The following is a 24,879-nucleotide window of genomic DNA, read 5'->3' as shown; positions in this document are numbered from 1 at the left end:
CTCCCTCACACTCTCTCTCTCTCTCTCTCTCCCTCCCTCCCTCCCTCCCAGTGATAGTTGACACCACTCTACTCCCATTCCACAGAGAGACTGACAGAGGTGATAACAGATGAAGTAGCAGAACCAGTAGCAGCCAGCAGTAATAACACACACACACGCACACATACACACACACACACACACACACACACACACACACACACACACACACACACAGAGTAGTCAGGGCCCGTCAAGGCACCAGGAATGCCTGTGTGTTCGCAGTGTAGGAGCAGATGCAGCGCAGGTTCAGCTCTCGACAGGGGCCCTCAATAAAATTCCCTGCTGTCATTGGAGAAGGCCCCGCTTGTTTTTGTAAGCGCCCTTTGAGCTTTCTCGAGCAGAATTAGAGACTGTTCAGAGAGTTGACTTGTGTGTGTGGTTAACTGGGAGAGATGTTGCGCTGACAGGAAGCGTGATTGGGGGGGCATTTTAGTCATTAATAGCTGTATCCTCCATGTGTTCTTCTCTTTTTCTGCCTCTGTCTCTCTCTCTGTCTCTCTCTCCGTCTCTCTGTCTCTCTCTCTCTGTCTCTCTCTCCATCTCTCTGTCTCTCTCTCTCTGTCTCTCTCTCCATCTCTCTGTCTCTCTCTCTGTCTCTCTCTCTGACTCTCTCTCCGTCTCTCTGTCTGACTCTCTGTCTGACTCTCAATTCAATTCAAGGGGCTTTATTGGCATGGGAAACATATGTTAACATTGCGAAAGCAAGTGAGGTAGATGATATACAAAAGTGAAATCAACAATAAAAATGAACAGTAAACGTTGCAGAGGTTCCAAAAGAATAAAGACATTACAAATATCGTATTATGTATATATACAGTATAACAATGTACAAATGGTTAAAGTACAAAAGGGAAAATAAATAAGCATAAATATGCGTTGTAATTACAATCTCTCTCTCTCTCTCTCTCTCTCTCAATTCAATTCAAGGGGCTTTATTGGCATGGGAAACATGTGTTAACATTGCCAAAGCAAGTGAGGTAGATAATATACAGAAGTGAAATAAACAATAAAAGTATGTCTCTCTCTCCATCTCTCTGTCTCTGTCGCTCTCTCTGTCTGTCTCTCTCTCTGTCTGTCTCTGTCTCTCTCCTTCTCTTTCTCTGTGTCTGTCTCGGTCTCTCTCTCTGTCTCTCTATGTCTCTGTCTCTCTCTATGTCTCTGTTCTCTCCTTCTCTCTGTCTGTCTCTGTCTCTCTCTCTGTCTCTATGTCTCTGTCTCTCTCCTTCTGTCTGTCTCTGTCTGTCTCTGTCTCTCTTTCTCTCTCTCTCTCTCTGTCTCTCTCTCTCTCTCTCTCCATCTCTCAATTCAATTTGCTTTATTGGCATGACATAACAATGTACTTGTTGCCAAAACTTACTTTGGATATTTACAATATGAAAATAATAAGAATCAAAATTGTCAACGGGACAACAGTAACAACAATAACCAAGGGACAAAATAACCATACATTCAACAATAACAATAAGCATTCAGTAGAGTACATGTGCAGGTTGATTGGTCTGTCAGACACTGTCCCTCAACTTATGGCAGGCAGTGTAGTGCGCTGCCAACCCACAGCTCTCTGCGTCCTCCCCCAACAGGACGGGTATTCTATCCTCATCAGAGAGGTCTTTGAAACCTTGAATAAGGGTTTCACAAATTTGGAGGAATGACACTCTAATTGTTTTGTATTTGTGACATTTTGTCAGGAAATGCAGCTCCGTCTCAGGTTCTGCTGTTGTGCAGTGGTTACACAGCCTTTCCTCTACAGGGAGCCAGGTTCCCTCTCTCCATCTCTCCCCCTCTCTCTCTCTGTGTCTATATCTCTCCTATTCATTATAGCTCTCTCTCTCTCTCTCTGTATGTGTGGTGTTTTTGGGGCTATAGCTCTTTCCTTTCCCAGATGGTCCTGAATAAACCATTAGACAAACTCTCTTTTTTTATATATATGTAAATTCCTTCATAATCAGGACCTTAACGTCCGTATTTGTTTAAGGGGGTTGAAGGTTTATTTCCCCAACTGGTTCTACTTCTTATTTTCTCTCTCTTCCTCAAATACTCTGGGAACAGAATGATAAATGATAAATAGGACGCAGCCTTTATCATTCTGTTCTCAGGGTAGGTTCACTTGGGACGCATACCTAGACTCCCTGACATGAGAGGAGCTCTGAAATGAGGAATCATAAATCACTGATATTAATGGCCGCCTGTTTTTGCATTAATTAACTTTCTTTCCTCTGCTTAAAGCCTTTAATTGCATTTTAATATCCGCCAGTGTATGTGTACTTTACTCGTGAAATTCCAATGTTTCTGCCATATTTCCTCCTCCCCTCTAGCCCAAATGAGGTGATTATTGTCGCGTCCCAAATGGCACCCTCTTCCCTATGTAGTGCACTACCTTTTGGCCAAACCCTATTGGGCCCTGTTTTTTAAAGATTTTATGTAAAAGTAGTACGCTATATAGGGATTAGGATGCCATTTGGGATATAGAATGTGTTTAATGGGTTGGTCTGTGCCCACTTTGGTTTGAAAATGGTTTAAATTCCCAATTTCACTTTAATAGGATTACATTTGAATGGGCGAGTCTGCTGTTTGCTGTAAAAACAGAGTTGATTCTCTCAAGGCACCATTTCAGCGTTAAAGTGTTGGCCTGCTGCTATAAGTAATACGTCGTAGTTTATTGGTCCAGCCCCGATACAGTCGCGTGTGAATTTAGGTCCCCCTATGTTTTACGTTGAATTATATTCTCCATCTCCCATTCGGACCGACTCATTCATCTACATGCCTAATGTACAGTATGTGCTTGGAGGCTATGCTGTGTAGGTGTTGAGCCGGCTTGTTACAAATGATTCACCCATACCAAAATATACGTATGTGCTACTGTAAGGAGCTGTGAATAGAAGCGTCCATTGCGTTTATTCATTGAGACATTCATGTTAAGTTCATAAAAATTTGTCGCACAAACATACATCCATTTTCTTCATTGGCGGGTCAAAAGTACTTGTATACTTGCTCCTTGGTGTGCCCCTGAATCTTTAGTGTACCACAGTACTGCAGGGTCTAACCCGGGAACAGTAGTCCAGTTCTGGCTGGGACCGGTGCGTCCATACTTCACTCTTCAACCGGGTTCTTTCCGTCCTGACAGTAATGGAACCTGAATGTCGTCTCTGCGTGTTGATGGATTATCTGCTTTGTTCCACTTGGATTACAAATGGAGCAGTGTTGGCGCTGTGTTTGTTTTGCATTGTAACTCTGATGCGTTGTGAAACACAGTCACATTCAGCCGTCGGCTACGGGTTCAACTGAAGGGTTCGTCGTATCAGACAGCTGAACTAAATGTGCCTGGGAGTGCGTCTCTGTAGCAATTTAGAGTCTTCTCTTGGGAGTCGATGTGCCGTAACCGTAGGCCATGTATGGCTGATGTCCTAAATGATATTGCCAGTAACTCACTGCCGTTGCTGTACCGGAGAAATGGCACCGTAGGTAAGGCCGTATCAAATATGATATCGAATAATTAATAGAGACATATCATCTGCCAGGAATGAATCGAGTATTTGTAGAGCCTAATGCACATAGTGCGTGTCACTTTCACAGGGGAATTCCAACTTCCTGTGACCTTTTCTCTCTTACTAAGGAATTGTGACTCCTGTCCGTCTCTGTGATTGATGACACCTGTGTGGTCACGTTGAGCAATCGCTCCCTGGCACAGCGCTGTTTTCCTTTCTCACTTCTGCGTGGGAGCGAACTGCATGGCTCCCTGAGCCAAAACCAACTCTGATCAGTATCTCATCTGCGTGATGTATGATCAACTTTTTTTCCTGTTAGAAAAGTTATCAGACTAGGTGGAATGTTGAAGCCACGTGCTGCCCGTGTCGGTGCTTGTTAAAGCTATAGGACACAGTGGGTGCCCCTGGTATTCTACCCTGGACAAATAGAATGCGTTCTAATAATGTATTTCTATGGTCTACCCTATGGTTATTTAAAGTAGGACGATCTATTCTATTCTATTGGACCGTTCTTTAGCACAGGCCTACAATCCAGAGTCACTCTGACTACTGAGTCCTGCCCGTAGCCAAAATTCCAAGCGTGTTAAACACTGGCACACGATGGGAACAGCTGGCGATAGAAATCGGCATTCAATCAAAAAAAGCACGATTTTTCCCCGTGAAATCCGTCTCGTTTTTTGAAATCAATATCCACTAAGTATTTTATTTTTTTTGGTCAAGTAACACTGATATTTAACACAGAGGCGGTTTTGGTGAAGTAGAGTATCAATACAGTATCTGATTGTGTAACGTGGCTGTGTTCCAGGCAGAGCTGCCACTCTCTCTCGGTGTGTGTGTGCGTGTGTGTCTACATGTTTTTTCCTACCTTATCAGGACCTCAATGTCATAACAATTCACCCAAATGTCCTAACGAGGTAGTACAGTACGTGTCAACCTTTTAGAAAAGTTTATGTCCTGAAATTGTTCAAATGCTATTTGTAAACTTAATGTTTGGGTTGAGGGTTTAGGGGGAAAATACATATTTTTCCTCTTCTGAAAGTTCACAAAAATAAAGCTGCGGGGGGGTGGGGGGGGTGCTTGTGCAGGCGCTGGAGCCCTGGTTGACAGGACCTGTCAGTGCCATTTTGACACCGGAGACAAAATAAATGGTAAATAATGGGATCCACCAACATTTCAGCCAGTGTAGTGGAACAGAGCTGGAAAACCCACTGTGGTGTTACATCAGTACAACTATTCTACGCCAGCGGTAGGAGCTCTCTGCTGTTCTCACAGAAAGATGAGGAGACATGCCAACCCAAGACAATATCATGCTTTTATCCAAAGGGACAAGTTCTTCTCATCTACAGTATGTGTGTACATTTTAGTATGTGTATGTGATCGCTGGGGGAATTGAACCTACAGCCCTGGCATTGCCAGCACCACACAGGAAAACCTTAACGTCCAGTTGTTGTTTCAGCTCCTCATTCGACACATCATCAGCCTGCTATCATCAGTCTGTCCCTGTGGTTGCTCTTCCCACAATTCAACCAAACTCTCTGAAGAAGACGTGAAGGCCCTCCTGCTCCACACAGCACCAGTGCGTCATGGGGGTTTCCTTTCAGCTGTCAGCACGTGCTACTGTTTAATCGGGCCAGCATCAGCACCGAGACCCCTCACACACTCCAGGGTACCCTTCACACACTTCTACCATTCCTCCCTCCACGTTCACACCACCCTCACACTCATCAGCCGTGGAGATGAACAACCGCAGGAGGAAATGAAATGAAACACTGACTGATCAGTGCTGGTATGTAGTGTTGAGGTGGTGCTCAAGGAATGTTCTACTGTAGTCCGGGCACCAGTCTGTTCAGCTAACATGCCACTCCCTTGTGCTCTGTGTCGTGTTTATTTGGACAGGAGTGGCAAGGAGTGGAATGAACTCTCACCAGACTGGTAACCAGACGAGTTCTACATAGGAGCTGGGTCAGATCTGGTTTGGTAGAGGTTGGAGTTGTTAGCGTTCTGTCAGGCTCGTTGTCGGTCTTTTTTTGTCCCGGTTACCACCTTGCGTCTCAGGCATCGCATCGAGCTGAGTAGTTTGATAACTACACACAGCTAACCCACATCAGACAGACAGCCTACAGTTTATAGTAGTCAGGCCTACTCTGCGGTGCGTCTCTGTAGCAATTAGAGTCTTCTCTTGGGAGTCAATGTGCCATAACCATTGACCATGAATGGCTGATGTCCTAAATGATATGGCCAGTAACTCACTGCTGTTGCTGTCCCAGAGAAATGGCACCGTAAGTAAGACCATATCAAAGGCCAAAATCTATTTTAATCTGCTTCCGTTGGAAACATACAAGTTTAGTGGAGGCCTTAATTCTGAGACCGTTGTTGGCCTCATGCATATAGGAACACTACTTCTCCCTGTGTCCCTCTGTCTCTGTCTCTCTCACTCAGCTCTGTTTTCTCTATTTTCCAGAACTGAAACTATGAGAGAGAAAACATGCCTTAGCTTAGTCCATGAGAATGTGATCTCCAGTCTGCTCCAGTCCCCCTGAGCTACACGGGCAGTCAATGATGAATTAACGATAAACCTTTTCCTAATGTTGTTGTGTGTCTGACTTGGGATGCGTTCTAAATGGCACCTTATTCCCTTGGGCTCTGATCAAAATAGTGCACTAGGTAGGGAATAGGGTGGCATTTGGGATGCAGTCTAGGCGTGGACTTGTTCGGACCGGGTGTGTGGAGACATGGAGGAATCTATTGCGTTGTTGTTTTGTTCGTTCGTTTCTCCGTTTGGTTTCCTCTAATGTGGATCCTAATGCTGTGTGTGTGAAAAGGCTTAGTGTGCAGGCAGACAGACAGGTTGGGGTTTGAAAAGGCTTAGTGTGCAGGCAGACAGACTGGTTGGGGTTTAAAAAGGCTTAGTGTGCAGGCAGACAGACTGGTTGGGGTTTGAAAAGGCTTAGTGTGCAGGCAGACAGACTGGTTGGGGTTTAAAAAGGCTTAGTGTGCAGGCAGACAGACTGGTTGGGGTTTGAAAAGGCTTAGTGTGCAGGCAGACAGACTGGTTGGGGTTTGAAAAGGCTTAGTGTGCAGGCAGACAGACTGGTTGGGGTTTAAAAAGGCTTAGTGTGCAGGCAGACAGACTGGTTGGGGTTTGAAAAGGCTTAGTGTGCAGGCAGACAGACTGGTTGGGGTTTAAAAAGGCTTAGTGTGCAGGCAGACAGACTGGTTGGGGTTTGAAAAGGCTTAGTGTGCAGGCAGACAGACTGGTTGGGGTTTGAAAAGGCTTAGTGTGCAGGCAGACAGACTGGTTGGGGTTTGAAAAGGCTTAGTGTGCAGGCAGACAGACAGGTTGGGGTTTGAAAAGGCTTAGTGTGCAGGCAGACAGACAGGTTGGGGTTTGAAAAGGCTTAGTGTGCAGGCAGACAGGTTGGGGTTTGAAAAGGCTTAGTGTGCAGGCAGACAGGTTGGGGTTTGGAGTGTTTGAGCGTCACGTCATCAGGTTACCTGGAAGAGAGGAGATCCAGTGGTTCATAGTAACAGCAATCTTTGGCAAAATGTCTGGGACTGAGGGTAAGATCCATTCATGTGACTAGAGGATTATTAAGGTCAAATGTTTACGGTAGTAACCGATAATGACCTTTTTTCCCAGTTTGAATTCATATCAACGACGGGAGGCTCTGACCTACCTAGACAGTTCTACCAACGCATAGCTAGTGCCCATATTAAGATGCTCTCTCTCTGTGGTATTTCTCTCTCGTGATAATTGGCTTCCTGGAAAAACCCCAAGGAGACACTCTGTTGTTTATAGACAATATATTTAATGGAGCTTAATTAGAATGAAGCCGTGTTGCAGAGCAGCTGTGTACACACCGAGGGAATCTGCGAGGGGAAACCATTCAACACAATAGCAGACTTAAGAGCGAGAAATGCAGTGAGAACGACGAATCTGACTTTATAAAGGCTGATTGAGGTGGAATGTCTCCAGTGTTGGAGTGCAATGGGTTGTTTTGTTTTTTTTAAACACAGATGTACTTCGTTATACTGTGTGTGTCTCGTTCACAGACAGAATATTACCATTTGGCTCTGGGTGCTGAGATAAGTATGCGTGTTGGACTGGGACCACGAGGCCCTCACTGATCAACAGGCTCTACATTGATGATCCAACAACCCACGGATGTTTGGTGACTTGAGCCCATCGTCACTAGCCTGGTACTATCACAATCACAATAGGATTATAGTCCCTTAGCGCCTGTTTGGGGGGGGGGCTTACCACACCCTTGACAGTCTGGCGGTAAAAAATATGAGTGGTGTGATGATTCATGTGGCTCTAACCCACCCTGTTTGGTCTGTGGGGTGGTACCAATGATTATTGGGTGGTACAGAGGTTGGCTGGCTGACTGGGTAATGATGAAGTGAAAAATGTGACAGAAGTCGGTTGCCGTTCGTAGTTTGGTTCATCATTGTGTCTCTTACTTTTTACGATGTTCGCCAGCAAAGAAGCCCTCCGTTTGCCAAACAAATCACTGTCAGGTTGACAGTGTGCACATTCGGGTAAATGGAGAGCAATATTGTGATGAGTTCTACTTTCGTTTCTCTCCAGGTCTGGTGGAGATTCTGTTGATGCACCCTCTAGATGTGGTGAAGACCAGGTACGTCGCCCTATAAAACACACACACACACACACTTTTAACCTAAATCCAATGGCTGGATGGCAGCATTCGCACAAAATTGAAAGCGCGATCTACCGCATTAACCCATGGAAAGAGTTCTGGATATATGGCTGAATTACAAACAGTGTAGTTATTCCTTCAGCAAGGCAATCAAACAAGCGAAATCCCAGTACAGGGACAAGGTGGAGTCGCAATTCAACGGCTCAGACACGAGACGGATGTGGCAGAAAGAAAAGTCAAGGACACCGACGTCACGCTTCCAGACAAACTAAACACCTTCTTTGCCCGCTTTGAGGATAATACAGTGCCACCATCGCGGCTCACTAACAAAGACTGCGCTCCCCTTCTCCGTGGCCGACGTGAGTAAAACATTTAAACGTGTTAACCCTCGCAAGGCTGCTGGCCCAGACAGCATCCCTAGCCACGTCTTCAGATGATGCGCAGACCAGCTGGCTGGTGTGTTTATGGACATATTCAATCACTCACTATCTCAGTCTGTTGTCCCCACATACTTCAAGATTAGCTACCATTGTTCCTGTACCCAAGAAGGCAAAGATAAATCCCTACCGCCCCGTAGCACTCACTCCTGTCACCATGAAGTGCTTTGAGAGACTAGTTAATGGCTGTTAATGGCCGTTAACGGGATCGATATGACAACAGCCAGTGAAAGTGCAGGGCGCCAAATTCAAAACAACATAAATATCATAATTAAAATTCCTCAAACATACATGTATCTTATACCGTTTTAAAGGTAATCTTGTTGTTAATCCCACCACAGTGTCCGATTTCAAATAGGCTTTACGGCGAAAGCACCACAAACGATTGTTAGGTCACCACCAACTCACAGAAAAACACAGCCATTTTTCCAGCCAAAGAGAGTCACAAAAAGCACATAGAGATCAAATTAATCACTAACCTTTGATGATCTTCATCAGATGACACTTATAGGACTTCATGTTACATGATGTATATATGTTTTGTTTGATAAAGTTCATATTTATATCAAAAAGTCTGAGTTTACATTGGTGCGTTACATTCACTAGTTCGAAAAACATCCAGTGATTTTGCATAGCCACATAAATTCAACAGAAATACTCATCATAAATGTAGATGAAAATACAAGTTATACACATGGAATTATAGATATACCTCTCCTTAATAATCTTAATAATCAATAATCTTAGACGGCGCTCAGAGAAAAATAAGATTATCCGCCATGTTGGAGTCAACAGAAATCAGAAATGACTTTATAAATATTCCCTTACCTTTGATGATCTTCATCAGAATGCACTCCCAGGAATTGTAGTTCCACAATAAATGCTTGATTTGTTCGATAATGTCCATTATTTATGTCCAAGTAGCTACTTTTGTTAGGGCTTAGGTATACAAATCCAAACGCTCGTGCAGGTCCAGCATAACGTCGGACAAAAACTTCACAAAGTTATATTACAGGTCTTAGAAACATTTCAAACTAAGTATAGAATCAATCTTTTTTATCATAAATCTTCAATAACGTTCCAACCGGAGAATTCCTTTGTCTGTAGAGAAGCCATGGAACGCAGGTTGCTATCATGTGAATTGCGAGTGACCAGCCCTTGGCTCTCTGCCAGACACCTGGCTCATTCAGCTCCCATTCAGCCCCACAACACAGTAGAAGCCTCATTCAAGTTTCTAAAGACGGTTGACATCTAGTGGAAGCCCTAGGAAGTGCAACTTCATCCATATCCCACTGTGAATTCAATAGGGGCTGGGTTGAAAATCGACCAACCTCAGATTTCTCACTTCTTGTTTGTATTTCTTCTCAGGTTTTTGCCTGCCATATGAGTTCTGTTATACTCACAGACATCATTCAAACAGTTTTAGAAACTTCAGAGTGTTTTATATCCAATACTAATAATAATATGCACATATTAATTAGCAACTGGGACTGAGGAGCAGGCCGCTTACTCTGGGTACCTCTGGGCAGCTTTCATCCAAGCTACTCTATACTGCCCCTGCAGCCATATGAAGTTAAGGATCAAATCACCTCAACCTTACCTATTACCCTAGACCCACTTCAATTTGCTTACCACCCCAATAGATCCACAGACGACACAATCGCCATCACACTGCACACTGCCCTATCCCATCTGGACAAGAGGAAACCATGTAGGAATGCTGTTCATTGACTACAGCTCAGCATTTAACACCATAGTACCCTCCAGGCTCATCATCAAGCTGGAGGCCCTGGGTCTCAACCCTGCACAGTGCAACTGGCTACTGGACTTTCTGACGGGCCGCCCCCAGGTGGCGAAGGTAGGGAACAACATCTCCACTCCGCTGATCCTCAACACTGGGGCCCCACAAGGGTGTCTGCTCAGACCCTCCTGTACTCCCTGTTCACCCACAACTGCGTGGCCAAGCACGCCTCCAACTCAATCATCAAGTTTGCGGATGACACAACAGTAGTAGGCCTGATTACCAACAACGACAAGCCTACAGGGAGATGGTGAGGGCCCTGGGAGTGTGGTGCCAGGAAAATAACGTCTCACTCAACGTCAACAAAACAAAGGAGATGATCGTGGACTTCAGGAATCAGCAGAGGGAGCACCCCCCTCTCCACATCGAAGGGACAGTGGTGGAGAAGGTTGAAAGTTTTAAGTTTCTGGGCGTACCCATCACAGACAAACTGAAATGGTCCACCTACACAGACAGTGTGGTGAAGGAGGCGCAACAGCACCTCTTCAACCTCAGGAGGCTGAAGAAATTTGGCTTGTCACCCAAAACCCTAACAAACTTTTACAGATGCACAATCGAGAGCCTCCTGTCGGGCTGTATCACCGCCTGGTACGGCAACTACAGTGCCCGCAACCGCAAGGCTCTCCAGAGGGTGGTGTGGTCTGCACAATGCGTAACCGGGGGCAAACTACCTGCCCTTCAGGGCACCTACAGCACCCGATGTCACAGGAAGGCCAAAAAGATCATCAAGGACAACAACCACCCGAGCCACTGCCTGTTCACCCCGCTACCATCCAGAAAGCGAGGTCAGTACAGGTGCATCAAAGCTGGGACCAAGAGACTGAAAAACAGCTTCTATCTCAAGGCCATCAGACTGTTAAACAGCCATCACCAACTCCGAAAGGCTGCTGCCTACACTGAGACCCAATCACTGGCCACTTTAATAAATGGATCACTTTATACAGTGCCACTTTGAATAACGGCACTTTAATATTGTTTACATATCTTGCATTACTCATCTCATATGTATATACTGTACTCTATACCATCTATTGAATCTTGCCTATGCTGCTCGGCCATCGCTCATTCATATATTTGAAGAATATGTACATGTTCTTATTCCATCCCTTTAGATTTGTGTGTATTAGGTAGTTGTTGGGGAATTGTTAGAATACTTGTTAGATACTACTACACTGTCAACTAGAAGCACAAGCGTTTCGCTACACTCGCATTAACATCTGCTAACCATGTGTATGTGACCAATACGATTTGATTTGATTTGATGACAGGGTGACGTTTTTTTGTTGAATTCACATTAGTTGACAACTCAACCAAATGTCAATAAAAACTAGACGTTGAACTGATGTCTGCGCCCAGTGGGTTGGGCCTATATTCTGGAGTGTTTCTCATACCAGGGCTTTTCCCCCGCTGCTTAGCTCAGTGGGGCTGGATCTGGCCAGCACTGTATTCTACCAGTGGTGCAGCATCCCATGCCAAAGCCCTAAACCATTTTGTGGAAAATGAAATGCATCATTTACCCATTCCACCCCACAATGTTTAAGTAATACGTTTTTATGTTTTGCAAATCACTTACATTTTTTTACCTCGTTATTTAATTTGATCCCATCCTTTTTTTCATGGCCTCTGGGTTGCTGCTGAAAAAGAACCAGACAGAGAAAATAAATCTGAGTGCAGAGTTTTGGTGTTGTTGTTTTTTATGTTTTCATTCTCTCGCTCTCTCTCTCTTTCTCCCTCCCTCCCTCTTTCTCTCTCTCGCTCTCTCTCTCTTTCTCCCTCCCTCTCTCTTTCTCTCTCTCTCTCTTTCTTTCTTTCTCGCTCGTTCTCTCGTTCTCCCTCTCTCTCTTTCTTTCCTGTCCCCCCCTCCCTCTCATGTAATGGTGGCAGTGCTGTGAGGGTAGAGAGGTAGGAGGGTGATCAGGACCCTCACACCACAGCCACTCAGCCATCCATCCATAAACAGGTCGTGGGCTGCTACTTAAGCTTTATAGTCTTTCACAGGCCCAGCAAGACCGCTGGCAAGGCCTCAACCCCCCTGCCCTACCCCTCCACCCTTCCCTCTGCCCTTTTCTCTCCTCCACCTACACACCCCACCGCCTTCCCCTTCACCCGTCCCCTCTGCTGCCGCCCTCCGAAACCCCCCCCTCCACCCGCCCTCTATAAATTCTGCTGCTTCTCTGTCATTTACAGCAGTAGTTTCTTGGTAAATAAACTTTCGAAGGCTTGCCTTTTTAAAAAGTGAAGGTGGAATGGAGGCCCACGACCAGAAGAGAAGAGCGAGGAGGAGTGGAAAGGCAGGAGGGATAAAAGGAGAAGGTTGCTGGAGCAAGACACTCAGACACACAAACACCTCACAGACACACGGAGACTGGCCGGGCAGTGTTGTATTAGTAGATATCTGATCCTCTCGGGGCCTGTTGTGTGATTTACAGCCCTGTGTAGAAGGTATAGAGGGTTTTATTACAGGTAAGGGCTGACCACAGCCTGTCTGTCCTCACACACAGGGGTCAGGGTTAAAAGTGCACGAGCTATTTTCTTTGTAATGCCCTTCTTTAAAGAGTGGTAAAAACACCAGTAAAAACCCACAGCTTTATTGAGATGTTATTGATCTGTTTTGTGCCTGTGTGTCCCCGTGTCTCTGCCTGGCCCATCTGTGTGTGTGTGTGTGTGTGTGTGTGTGTGTGTGTGTGTGTCTCTGCCTGCCCCATCAACCAGTAGCTATTTGGGGATCCATCTATGTGTTTGTCTTGTTCTCAAAGGGATTTCCCTTTTAGTCTTCAGGACATTGCACTTGATGTCCTTATTCCAGAGGTCTCTGAATGCAGTCTTCTTTAATAGATGGGATAAACAGACAATGTATTTCTATTTTGGAACTGGAACTCAAGAGCCAAGGCCAGAAATATGGAAGGTTTATTGAATCTGCCTCTTTAAACTTCAGGAGGTTTCTGGCTGCTGAAGGACAAGCTACACACACACACCCCCACACACACATGCTTACACACTCGCACTCTCTCGGTTTCTCTCTGTTTTACACACTCATTCAGAACCTCTACACATTAGATTATACACACAGCAGAACGTACACACACTAGCTAGCTAATTGGGACCGAGAAGCCGGAGCTGAAATGTATTAGCAGGCGGGAGGCTTGGAGCTGGCCAGGCTGACTGGTAGCTGATGAGGCCTTCAGACACACACACCTTCACTGGGTCGGTCTCTTTCTCTCTCGCTTTCTCTCTCTATCTCATCAGCTCGCTCGCACTCTCAGCTCTCTCTCAGCTCGCTCGCTCTCTCTCAGCTCTCTCTATTCTCTCTCTCTCTCTCAGCTCTCTCTATTTTCTTTCTTGCTCTCTTTCTCAGCCAGGCCAGGCATGGGTCTTATTAGGGCCTGGCTGGTTAGCTCCTGCTCCTGTCTTTAATGTCCACTGGCCCAAATTGGACTTCAGGCGACTGGAGTAAATTAAGTTTTTTTTTCCACTGAGCCGCCAAACATGAAAAATCAAAGGGATTTTTAATGGACTTTCTCTTCTGAAGGGGGAAACCTGACAAAATATGTAGTGTACCTGAGAATTCATGTTTACTCATTTTCCCAAAATGAGGGCCCACTCCCATCTAGTTTGAAAGCAGAGGGAGGAGAATGAAGGGGGGGGATCTTGAGCAGTAGCAAAGTTGAGACTAGTTTGCGTCCCAAGTGGAGCCCTTTTCCCTATATGTCAGATATTTGATTAATTATCATTTTAGGATTGAATAATAAACTCTTATGATGACACAAATACTAACTGTCTGGTATATGACCATATATCTTTTAACATACACAGTGACTCAAATAATAGGCCTTTCTGTCTCCCGTAGACAAGCCTTTCCCATTCAACAAGATTTGAGCAATGAGCTTTTCAGGACAGAAATTAAGTAGTGATCACTCAGTCAGAATAATGTATTTATTTTTGATCTATTTATTTTCCCTTCCATAAAGAAAGATAAGAGATGAGAGCAATGTGTTGTGGAACTCCAGGCTGGCTGTTAGCAGATGCTGCTGCCTGTGTCCTGTGTTGTTTTGGTTGGACTCCCTGGGGTTTTTACTGACTGGCCCTAGTTCTGACCCCTGTTACACACACACGCACGCACACACACGCACACATGCATACGCGCGCACGCATGCACACACACACACACACAATCAGATCAGACCCCTGTTACACACACACACACACACACACACACAATCCGATCAGACCCCAGTTACTTACCTCTAGTAACAACCACATCTATCTTATATCACCCTTTCTTTCTGTCTCTGTCTCTCTCGCTCTCTCTCCTTCTTGCTCAGCTCTCTCTCCGCTCTTTCTCAGCTCTTTCTCTCATCTAGCTCTCTCAGCTCTTTTTCTCCCTCAGCTCTCTCAGCTCTTTCTCTCAGCTTTCTCTCTCTCAGCTCTCTCTTTCTCGCTCAGCTCTTTCTCAGCTCTCTCTCAGCTCTTTCTCTCTCAGCTCTCCCTCAGCTCTTTCTCTGTCTTTCTCTCTCAGCTCTCTCTTTCTCTCTCCGCTCTTTCTCTCTCTCAGCTCTTTCTCAGCTCTCTCTCAGCTCTTTCTCTCTCTGCTCTCTCTAGCTCTGACCCTAGTATTACTAACTTCCAGTAATTACCATCTGTGGTGACATCTGAGTGAGTGTTGCAGTTGCACAGATAGTAAATTGTTGATTACCCCTGTCCCTAACCCTCCCGCCACTCCCCCAGAACTCAGTGTCCGTAGGACGAGGAATGTGGCTGTTGTCGGCCTGTTCGTGTGTATGTGCATGCTCCACAGAGACAGTGGGGCTGCGTGGTTGTGCCGTTACAGCCCCCCATTAACCTGGAAAGCACCTAGTTACATGGTTCATGGGCTGGTCTCAGCTCACTTGGAGGTAACAAAGGGTGTCGGGCGGCGCTCTGGGCAGGGGGCGGTGGGGGGCAGTTTGCTCCGGGGCTGGGCCATCTGACTCTGATCAGGCAGGTCTCTAGGCTGGCCGGCCCAACGCTGGGACCCTGGGCCGCTACTCCCTCATTAGAGAGGACTAAACACATACACACAGAGGGAGAGAGACACGCATGTATGTACACACTCGCACAAACACATTAGAGAGGACTAAAGAGCCAACAGCTCCCTTCATGTTAGGATCCTGTTGCATTATAAGCCCGACCCTCTGCATATACACTACCAGTCAAAGGTTTGGACACCTACTCATTCAAGGGTCTTTCTTTATTTTTACTATTTTCTACATTGTAGAATAATAGGGAAGACATCAAAACTATAAAATAACACCTATGGAATCATGTAGTAACCAAAAAGGTGTAAAACAAATCAAATATATATAGTAGCCACCCTTTGCCTTGATGACAGCTTTGCACAGTCTTGGCATTCTCTCAACCAGCTTCACCTGTAATGCTTTTCCAATAGTCTTGATTGAGTTCCCACATAGGCTGTGCACTTGTCCTTCACTCTGCAGTCCAACTCATCTCAAACCATCTCAATTGGGTTAAGGTTGGGTGATTGTGGAGGCCAGGTCATCTGATGCAGCACTCCATCCCTCTCCTTCTTGGTCAAATAGCCCTTACACAGCCTGGAGGTGTGTTGGGTCAATGTCCTGTTGAAAAACAAATGATAGTCCCACTAAACGCAATCCAGATGTGATGGCATATTGCTGCAGAATCCTGTGGTAGCCATGCTGGTTAAGTGTAACTTGAATTCTAAATAAATCACTGACCGTGTCACCAGCAAAGCACCCCCACACCATCACACCTCCTCCTTCATGCTTCACGGTGGGAACCACACATGAGGAGATCATCCGTTCACCTACTCTGTGTCTCACAAAGACACAACGGTTGGAACCAAACATCTCAAATTTTGACTCGTCAGACTGAAGGACAGTTTTACACCGGTCTAATGTCCATTGCTCGTCTTTCTTGCCACAAGCAAGTCTCTTCTTCTTATTGGTGTCCTTTAGTAAAGGATTCTTTGCAGCAATTTGACCATAAAGGCCTGATTCACACAGTCTCCTCTGAACAGTTGATGTTGAGATACGTCTGTTACTTGAACTCTGTGAAGCATTCATTTGGGCTACATCTGAGGCTGGTAACTCTAATAAATATGTCCTCTGCAGCAGAGGTAACTCTGGGTCTTCCTTTCCTGTGGCGGTCCTCATGAGAGCCAGTTTCACCATAACGATTGATGGTTTTTGCGACTGCACTTGAAGAAACTTTCAAAGTTTCTTGAAATGTTCTGTATCGACTGACCTTCATATCTTAAAGTAATGATGGACTGTCATTTCTCTTTGTTTATTTGAGCTGTTCTTGCCATAATATGGACTTGGTCTTTTACCAAATAGGGCTATCTTCTGTACACACCCCATACCTTGTCACAACACAACTGATTGGCTCAAACGCATTGAGAAGGAAAGAAATTCCACAAATGAACCTTTAACAAGGCACACCTGTTAACTGAAATGCATTCCACGTGACTTCCTCGTGAAGCTGTCATCAAGACTCAAATATAAAATATATTTTGATTTGTTTGGCACTTTTTCTGTTATTACATGATTCCATATGCATTATTTTATAGTTTTGACTATTTATTCTACAATGTAGAAAATGGTAAAGATAAAGAAAAACATTTGAATGAGTAGGTGCGTCCAAACTTTTGACTGGTACTGTAGGTCTCATGACACACTCCTTTTTCTACACACAACCCTCACTTCCTCGTTATCAATCCCCATGATACTCAATACCCCCTCTCTCTAATCCACACACTTCCCTACTATGTAGCCAACATCCCAACTCTTCCAATAAAAGAAGTTCCCTCTCGGGAACAATAAAGTGTATCTAATCTAGACCATGTCCTTATATACCCCTCTCCCTGTCCTTATATACAGGGGTGGCAGGTAGCCTAGTGGTTAGAGCGTTGGGCCAGTAACCAAAAGGTTGCTAGCTCAAATCCCTGAACTGACAAGGTAATAATCTGTCGTTCTGCACCTGAACAAGGCAGTTAACCCACTGTTCCTAGGCCGTCATTGTAAATAAGAATTTGTTCTTATTAACTGACTTGCCTAGTTAAATAAAGGTTAAAGAAAAAATATATATACCCCTCTCCCTGTGACATAAGTATGGATTGGCTCCTCCCTCTGGGGTTTGACTGACAGTTTTCAGCCCCTCCCAGTTTTATCTGTAAAAACCCTCTAAGTATAACTTTCCTAGATTCTTAGGAGTCTGGATAGTTATGCTTCACTCACCATGAGTAACACACACACACACACACACACACACACACAATCACACTCACTCACCCACCAGTCCAGCAGAGACACAACTCTGGTCCCTGATTAGAAAAACCTGGGGTTACCCCTTGCCTCACGACAGTATCCATGACAACTCAGCCTCCATTTGATCCCAGCATGGATGAAAGTATGTCTCTGCTTGAAGGCTAGTGGATAACAATCTTTGACGAGGGCCTTTGACAGATGACGTCCTGTCCTGTAAGTAACGTGTGTGTGTGTGTGTGTGTGTGTGTGTGTGTGTGTCTGCACGTATATAGACACAGCCTGGGGCTTATTCTCTCCTCTCCTCCCCCTCTCACCCCCGACTGCTGTGTGAACCCTGCTGCCCTCCTGGAGGAGTCCTTGACACAGTGCTCAAACAACAGGCCACAAAGCTCTGAGTGGCTGATAGCTGATCCTTCCTTGTAAAGGAACGTGCAGGTCAGCAGCAGTCAAGTCTCCTAAACCTCTGTGCCCTGAAAGACTCCTCAAGAGAGTCCCCTCTGACGGTGTGAGAAACTCAGCCTCTAGCCTACTTCACTCATGTTGTGGAGTCAATGCGGATTATGTAGAGTAGGGAGAAGGCGTTTCTACTTACAGTATCTTATCCTTTGTGTGTGTGTGTGTGTGTGTGTGTGTGTGTTTGAGAAATGTACTTCCTCTGTCCTCGTATTCAATGAGGACTGCGACTGCGACTCCTCCCTGCCTCTGCAACACGTCCCCTCCTTACCTAACTGACCGCCCAGTAAGCCCACGACATAACACCTGCCTCTTCCTCCATCTGTGGACCATATCCACTCTTGTCTGGCATGGTCTGATCATATATCAGACCTGTTATTTCAAGAGAATCGCGGTTGCATTTCCTACTTGAGTCATAGTCGGATTGACTGTCTTGCCTATGAAGTACCATCCAGTAGGCCTATATTTGAGGAAGGTTACTGGATGGACAGCTACTGTTATGCTCATCCTGTCCTCTCCTTGCTGCGGCGCTGCAGGCCAGTCCTGTCTCTCCCATGGATCAGTCCTGTCTCTCCCATGGATCAGTCCTGTCTCTCCCATGGATCAGTCCTGTCTCTCCCATGGATCAGTCATGTTGCTGCTCCTGCCACTACACATTATGACCGGGTGTTTCATTAACTTCATTTGGGATAGGGGGCAGCATTTTCACTTTTGGATGAAAAGCGTGCCCAGAGTAAGCTGCCTCCTACTCAGTCCCAGATGCTAATATATGCATATTATTAGTATTGGATAGAAAACACTCTGAGGTTTCTAAGACTGTTTGAATGATGTCTGTGAGTATAACAGAACTCATATGGCAGGCAAAAACCTGAGGTTAAAATCCAAACAGGAAGTGGGAAATCTGAGGTTTGTAGTTTTTCAACTCAGCCCCTATTGAAGCTACAGTGGGATATTGGTTATGTTGCACTTCCTAAGGCTTCCACTAGATGTCAGCCATCTTTAGAACGTTGTTTGATGCTTCTACTATGAAGGGGGGCTGAATGAGAGGGGAATGAGTCAGAGGTCTGCCAGCAGCCACGAGCTCGTGACGCACGGTCATGAGAAAGTTACCTCTCGTTCCATTGCTTTTCTACAGACAATGGAATTCTCCGGTTGGGACATTATTGAAGATTTATGATAGAAACATCCTAAAGATTGATTCTATACATTGTTTGATATGTTTCTATGACCAGTAATATAACTTTTTGGAATTTTCGTCCAACCTTTCCCCTGGAAGTTGCACGCGCGTTTCGATTTGATTACCACATGCCCTAACAAAAGAAGGTATATGGACATAAATGATGATGATAAAGTCAATGACTTTATCAAACAAATCAAACATTTATTGTGGAACTGGGATTCCTGGGAGTGCATTCTGATGAAGATCATCAAAGGTAAGTAAATATTTATAATGCTATTTCTGACTAATGTTGACTGCGCAACATGGCGGATATTTCTTTTGGCTGGTTTGGGCTCTGAGCTCCGTACTCAGATTATTGCATGGTTTGCTTTTTCCATAAAGTTTTTTTGAAATCTGACACAGCGGTTTGATTAACAGGACCGCTATCTAGGAGGTGTCAGTGTCACAAACACCTCAACGCATTATGTTACAAAGATTGAATTGTTTCAATACTACAACTGCGTCTGACGTGAAATGGCTAGCTTAGTTAGCGGTGGTACGCGCTAAATAGCGTTTCAATCGGTGACGTCACTTGCTCTGAGACCTTGAAGTAGTAGTTCCCCTTGCTCTGCAAGGGCCGCGGCTTTTGTGGAGCGATGGGTAACGATGCTTCGTGGGTGACTGTTGTTGATGTGTGCAGAGGGTCCCTGGTTTACGCCCGGGTATGGGCGAGGGGACGGTCTAAAGTTATACTGTTACACATGGTTTGCTTTTTCCATAAAGTTTTTTTGAAATCTGACACAGCGGTTTGATTAACAGGACCGCTATCTAGGAGGTGTCAGTGTCACAAACACCTCAACGCATTATGTTACAAAGATTGAATTGTTTCAATACTACAACTGCGTCTGAAATTAGCCGTTTTGGAGTGGCAGTACAGGACTTATGAAAACTCATTTGTTTCAGCGTCTCGGGGACGCCTGGTGGCATCTGGAACCTTCTTCACATTTCTCTTCTCTCTCTCTCACTCACTCACACACTCACACACTCACACTCACACAGCGCCGGGCCTTGGGAGGCAGGGGAGCGAGGAGGAGAGGAGAAGAAGGGATAGTCACCGGCAGTAATATAGAGGCTCGGGTTTTGCCAAGGAAACACTTAGGATAGTTGTCTTCTGTCTGGAAAGAGCGTGAGTCTGTGTGTGCGGGCGTGCGTGTGTTACAGCCAAGTCACCCCCACTGTCAGAGAAGTCTCCAAAACCATGCAACATTTCCTCACTTCAAAGTGGTCCTTACTTTCCTGTCCTTTGAGCTGGGTTAGTATGTACTGTGCTATCTCTAGAGATCCTGGCTTGTGCTCGGCACTTCTTCTCTTGCTTTGATCTCCTCTAGCTCAACCTGTACCTTCCACTTATTTTCAAGAAGTTCCGTACTTACTATGACTGTGATATGTGGTTAAGATAGCCAGGTGGTTGTCTCACTCACGTAGCTTTCTTAAGTGCGACTTAAATGTAAGTCGCTCTGGATAAGAGCGTCTGCTAAATGATTAGAATGGAAATGTCAAATGCTCAGCATGGTAGGCGAATCATCATCAGCACGGTGAGTTTTGAGCTCCGATATTCGTTTTCTGCTCTTTCTGTTGACATTGATTCCAAAACGTTCTGTTCATGGACAGCACTGAAGCTCTTTACTGTCCAATTCCTATCCTTCTACTAGTTGACCCTTCTATCACCCATCTTCGGGTCTCTCATCAGCTAGTTTTATGCCGTTCTTCCTGCCCAGAAGTCTGATCATCAGCACAGTGTGATCCAAGGGCTGAGGGGTCACAGTACATGAGGAGAAGACATCTGGGTCCCAGGGAGAGAGAGGCAGCTTCACCAGCCTGATCACTAAAAGTAGACTTCGATTTAGGACGTTTGAAAAGGTCCCCACAACGTCGGTATATGCCTTCCTCGGCACTCACAAAAAAAAAACGTTTTTAAAAATGGTTGCCCAAATAGGGCACTGCGCCACCACAGTTCACAATTATCTAGCAAGCCGTAAAAACACCTGATGATAGTAGATGGAAACAGCGCTTTGTTTTTAATTATTTCGCTTTAAGCCTTCCCCAAAACATAGCCTGAAACTTAACCACTCAGAATGAATGACGAAACTGTTAACCTTCTGAGTGGTTTCTGTTTCAACCCTGTAACCACGAGGAATGAATGTGTCTCGAAAAGATGTTCATCCAAAATACGTTGAATTTCGAAGGGAAATGATGAGATCTTGTTGAGCTTGCCGGTGAAGAACCACAGGAGTCATGTTTATCTGAACTCACACACACATACAGTATATATACACATACACATACACACACACACTCACAGTATATGAGTAGACATCTGGGTCCCAGCCATGGACTGAGGTAGCATCTCAGTGGGGATCCAGACCAGTCATGTTTATCTGTGTGAGAAGTAAAGAGAAGAAGTCCCAGTATTAGACAGGGTTAGGGCCAGTAGGAGACAGGGTTAGGGCCAGTAGGAGACAGGGTTAGGGCCAGTAGGAGACAGGGTTAGGGCCAGTAGGAGACAGGGTTAGGGCCAGTAGAAGACTGGGTTAGTAGGAGACAGGGTTAGGGCCAGTAGGAGACAAGGCCAGTAGGAGACCAGTAGGCCAGTAGGAGACAGGGAGATGGGGCCAGTAGGGCCAGTAGGAGAGTGGGCCAGTAGGAGACAGGGTTAGGGCCAGTAGGAGACCAGGGTTAGACAGGGCCAGTAGGAGACAAGGCCAGTAGGAGACGGGGTTAGTAGGGAGACGGGGTTAGTAGGAGACAGGGTTAGGGCCAGTAGGAGACAGGGTTAGGAGATGGGGCCAGTAGGAGACGGGGCCAGTAGGAGACAAGTAGGAGACCAGTAGGAGACGGGGCCAGTAGGAGACGGGGCCAGTAGGAGACGAGGAGACAGGGCCCAGTAGGAGACAGGGCCAGTAGGAGACAGGGCCAGTAGGAGACGGGGTTAGGGTTAGCAGGAGACGGGGTTAGCAGGAGATGGGGTTAGGTTTGGGAGGAGACTGGGTTAGGGTTGGCAGGAGACTGAGTTAGGGTTGGCAGGAGACTGAGTTAGGGTTGGTAGGAGACGGAGTTAGCAGGAGACTGGGTTAGCAGGAGACGGAGTTAGGGTTAGCAGGAGACGGAGTTAGGGTTAGCAGGAGACGGAGTTAGGGTTAGCAGGAGACGGGGTTAGTTAGGGTTAGGTTAGCAGGAGACGGGGTTAGGGTTAGCAGGAGACGGAGTTAGGGTTAGCAGGAGACTGAGTTAGGGTTAGCAGGAGACTGGGTTAGGATTAGCAGGAGACGGGGTTAGGGTTAGCAGGGGACGGGGTTAGGGCCAGTTGGAAACGGAGTTAGGGTTAGCAGGAGACGGGGTTAGGGTTAGCAGGAGACTGGGTTAGGGTTAGCAGGAGACAGGGTTAGGGTTAGCAGGGGACAGGGTTAGGGCCAGTTGGAGACGGAGTTAGGGTTAGCAGGAAACAGAGTTAGGGTTAGCAGGAGATGGGGTTAGCAGGAGACGGGGTTAGAGTTAGCAGGGAACAGGTTTAGGGCCAGTTTGAGACAGGGCCAGTATGAGACATTGTTAGTAGGAGACAGGGCCAGTAGGAGACAGGGCCAGTAGGAGACAGGGTTAGTAGGAGACAGGGTTAGGGCCAGTAGGAGACAGGGCCAGTAGGAGACATGGTTAGTAGGAGACAGGGCCAGTAGGAGACAGGGTTAGTAGGAGACAGGGTTAGTAGGAGACAGGGTTAGTAGGAGACAGGGTTAGTAGGAGACAGGGTTAGGGCCAGTAGGAGACAGGGTTAGTAGGAGACAGGGTTAGGGCCAGTATGAGACAGGGTTAGTAGGAGACAGGGTTAGGGCCAGTAGGATACAAGGTTAGTAGGAGACAGGGTTAGGGCCAGTAGGAGACAGGGCCAGTAGGAGACAGGGCCAGTAGGAGACAGGGTTAGTAGGAGACAGGGTTAGGGCCAGTAGGAGACAGGGCCAGTAGGAGACAGGGCCAGGGCCAGGAGACAGGGCCAGTAGGAGACAGGGCCAGTAGGAGACAGGGTTAGTAGGAGACAGGGTTAGGGCCAGTAGGAGACAGGGCCAGTAGGAGACAGGGTTAGGTTAGTAGGAGACAGGGCCAGTAGGAGACAGGGCCAGTAGGGAGACAGGGTTAGGGCCAGTAGGAGACAGGGTTAGTAGGAGACAGGGTTAGGGCCAGTAGGAGACAAGGTTAGTAGGAGACAGGGCCAGTAGGAGACAGGGCCAGTAGGAGACATGGTTAGTAGGAGACAGGGTTAGTAGGAGACAGGGTTAGTAGGAGACAGGGTTAGTAGGAGACAGGGTCAGGGCCAGTAGGAGACAGGGTTAGTAGGAGGGTTACCGGGTTAGTAGGAGACAGGGTTAGGGCCAGTAGGAGACAGGGTTAGTAGGAGACAGGGTTAGTAGGAGACAGGGTTAGTAGGAGACAGGGTTAGTAGGAGACAGGGTTAGGGCCAGTATGAGACAGGGTTAGTAGGAGACAGGGTTAGGGCCAGTAGGAGACAAGGTTAGTAGGAGACAGGGTTAGGGCCAGTAGGAGACAGGGTTAGTAGGAGACAGGGTTAGTAGGAGACAGGGTTAGGGCCAGTAGGAGACAGGGTTAGTAGGAGACAGGGTTAGTAGGAGACAGGGTTAGGGCCAGTAGGAGACAGGGTTAGTAGGAGACCGGGTTAGTAGGAGACAGGGTTAGGGCCAGGAGGAGACAGGGTTTGTAGGGGACAGGGTTTCGGCCAGTAGGAGACAGGGTTTGTAGGGGACAGGGTTTCGGCCAGTAGGAGACAGGGTTTGTAGGGGACAGTGTAAAGGCCTTAGCATGCTTCCGTTTGTTTAGCTGAAGTTGGCTAGGCAAACCGAACGAGTGTGCTCACACACTCCCAGAAAAGACATTCGCTTGAAATACAAGAAAAAAGTGGCAATTGTACTGTTTGTCCATTTTGAGACACCGTATACACTTCCTCAAAAAGATAATCTTTCATAAATGTTTACATTTTTGCCTCGGATTTCTCAATGATAACATGTCCATGAATACGAGTTTTCTCTCGTTAAATGAGACTTTATTGAAGAATCGCTGCTGTTGACCAATCACCGACAAAGGGGCATAGACTTCGGCTTGCCACAAGACATTTCTTGTGTGCCCGAACAACCGAGAGGGAAAAACTTACCAAAGTCCTAAATGAACAAAAACGTCACAAAATGTCATCGTGATATATGCACAAACTCTTCAGAACTGTTTTGGCTGGGAAGCACGTGGACACCTTTAGTAGGAAACGGGGTTAGGGGCAGTGGGAGACAGGAGGCAGCGGTAGTAGTCATGTCATGGAGATGTCATGGCTGTGAATATGTGATCAACTGTAACAGCCACCCTCCCTACGCATGGAGGCTCGCACACATACAGTGTATTCTTTCTTTCTCTGTGACACTCTCTCTTTCTCTCTCTCTCTCTCTCTCTTTCTCTCTTTCTTTCTTTCTCTCTCTCTCTCTCTCTGTCGCTCTCTCTCTCTCTGT

At 46.2% G+C, this 24,879-nt stretch overlaps 1 protein-coding gene across 4 annotated transcripts in view; it reads left to right on the top strand.

Moving 5' to 3' along the window:
• Positions 1–24,879, top strand: part of slc25a21 (solute carrier family 25 member 21) — a 257,226-nt gene that overhangs the window by 160,350 nt on the left and 71,997 nt on the right. For 3 of the 4 annotated variants that reach the window (XM_042329859.1, XM_042329860.1, XM_042329857.1), the window contains one exon: positions 8,119–8,167. In XM_042329859.1, the coding sequence (XP_042185793.1) occupies positions 8,119–8,167 (49 nt within the window). Of the gene's footprint in view, positions 1–3,358; positions 3,505–8,118; positions 8,168–24,879 lie in introns of those variants that run through there. The other variant, XM_042329858.1, reaches the window with a different exon arrangement.

The sequence above is a fragment of the Oncorhynchus tshawytscha genome, linkage group LG11, assembly GCF_018296145.1.
Source record: "Oncorhynchus tshawytscha isolate Ot180627B linkage group LG11, Otsh_v2.0, whole genome shotgun sequence".
NCBI lineage: Eukaryota > Metazoa > Chordata > Actinopteri > Salmoniformes > Salmonidae > Oncorhynchus > Oncorhynchus tshawytscha.
This window is presented reverse-complemented; position numbering and strand designations above follow the sequence as displayed.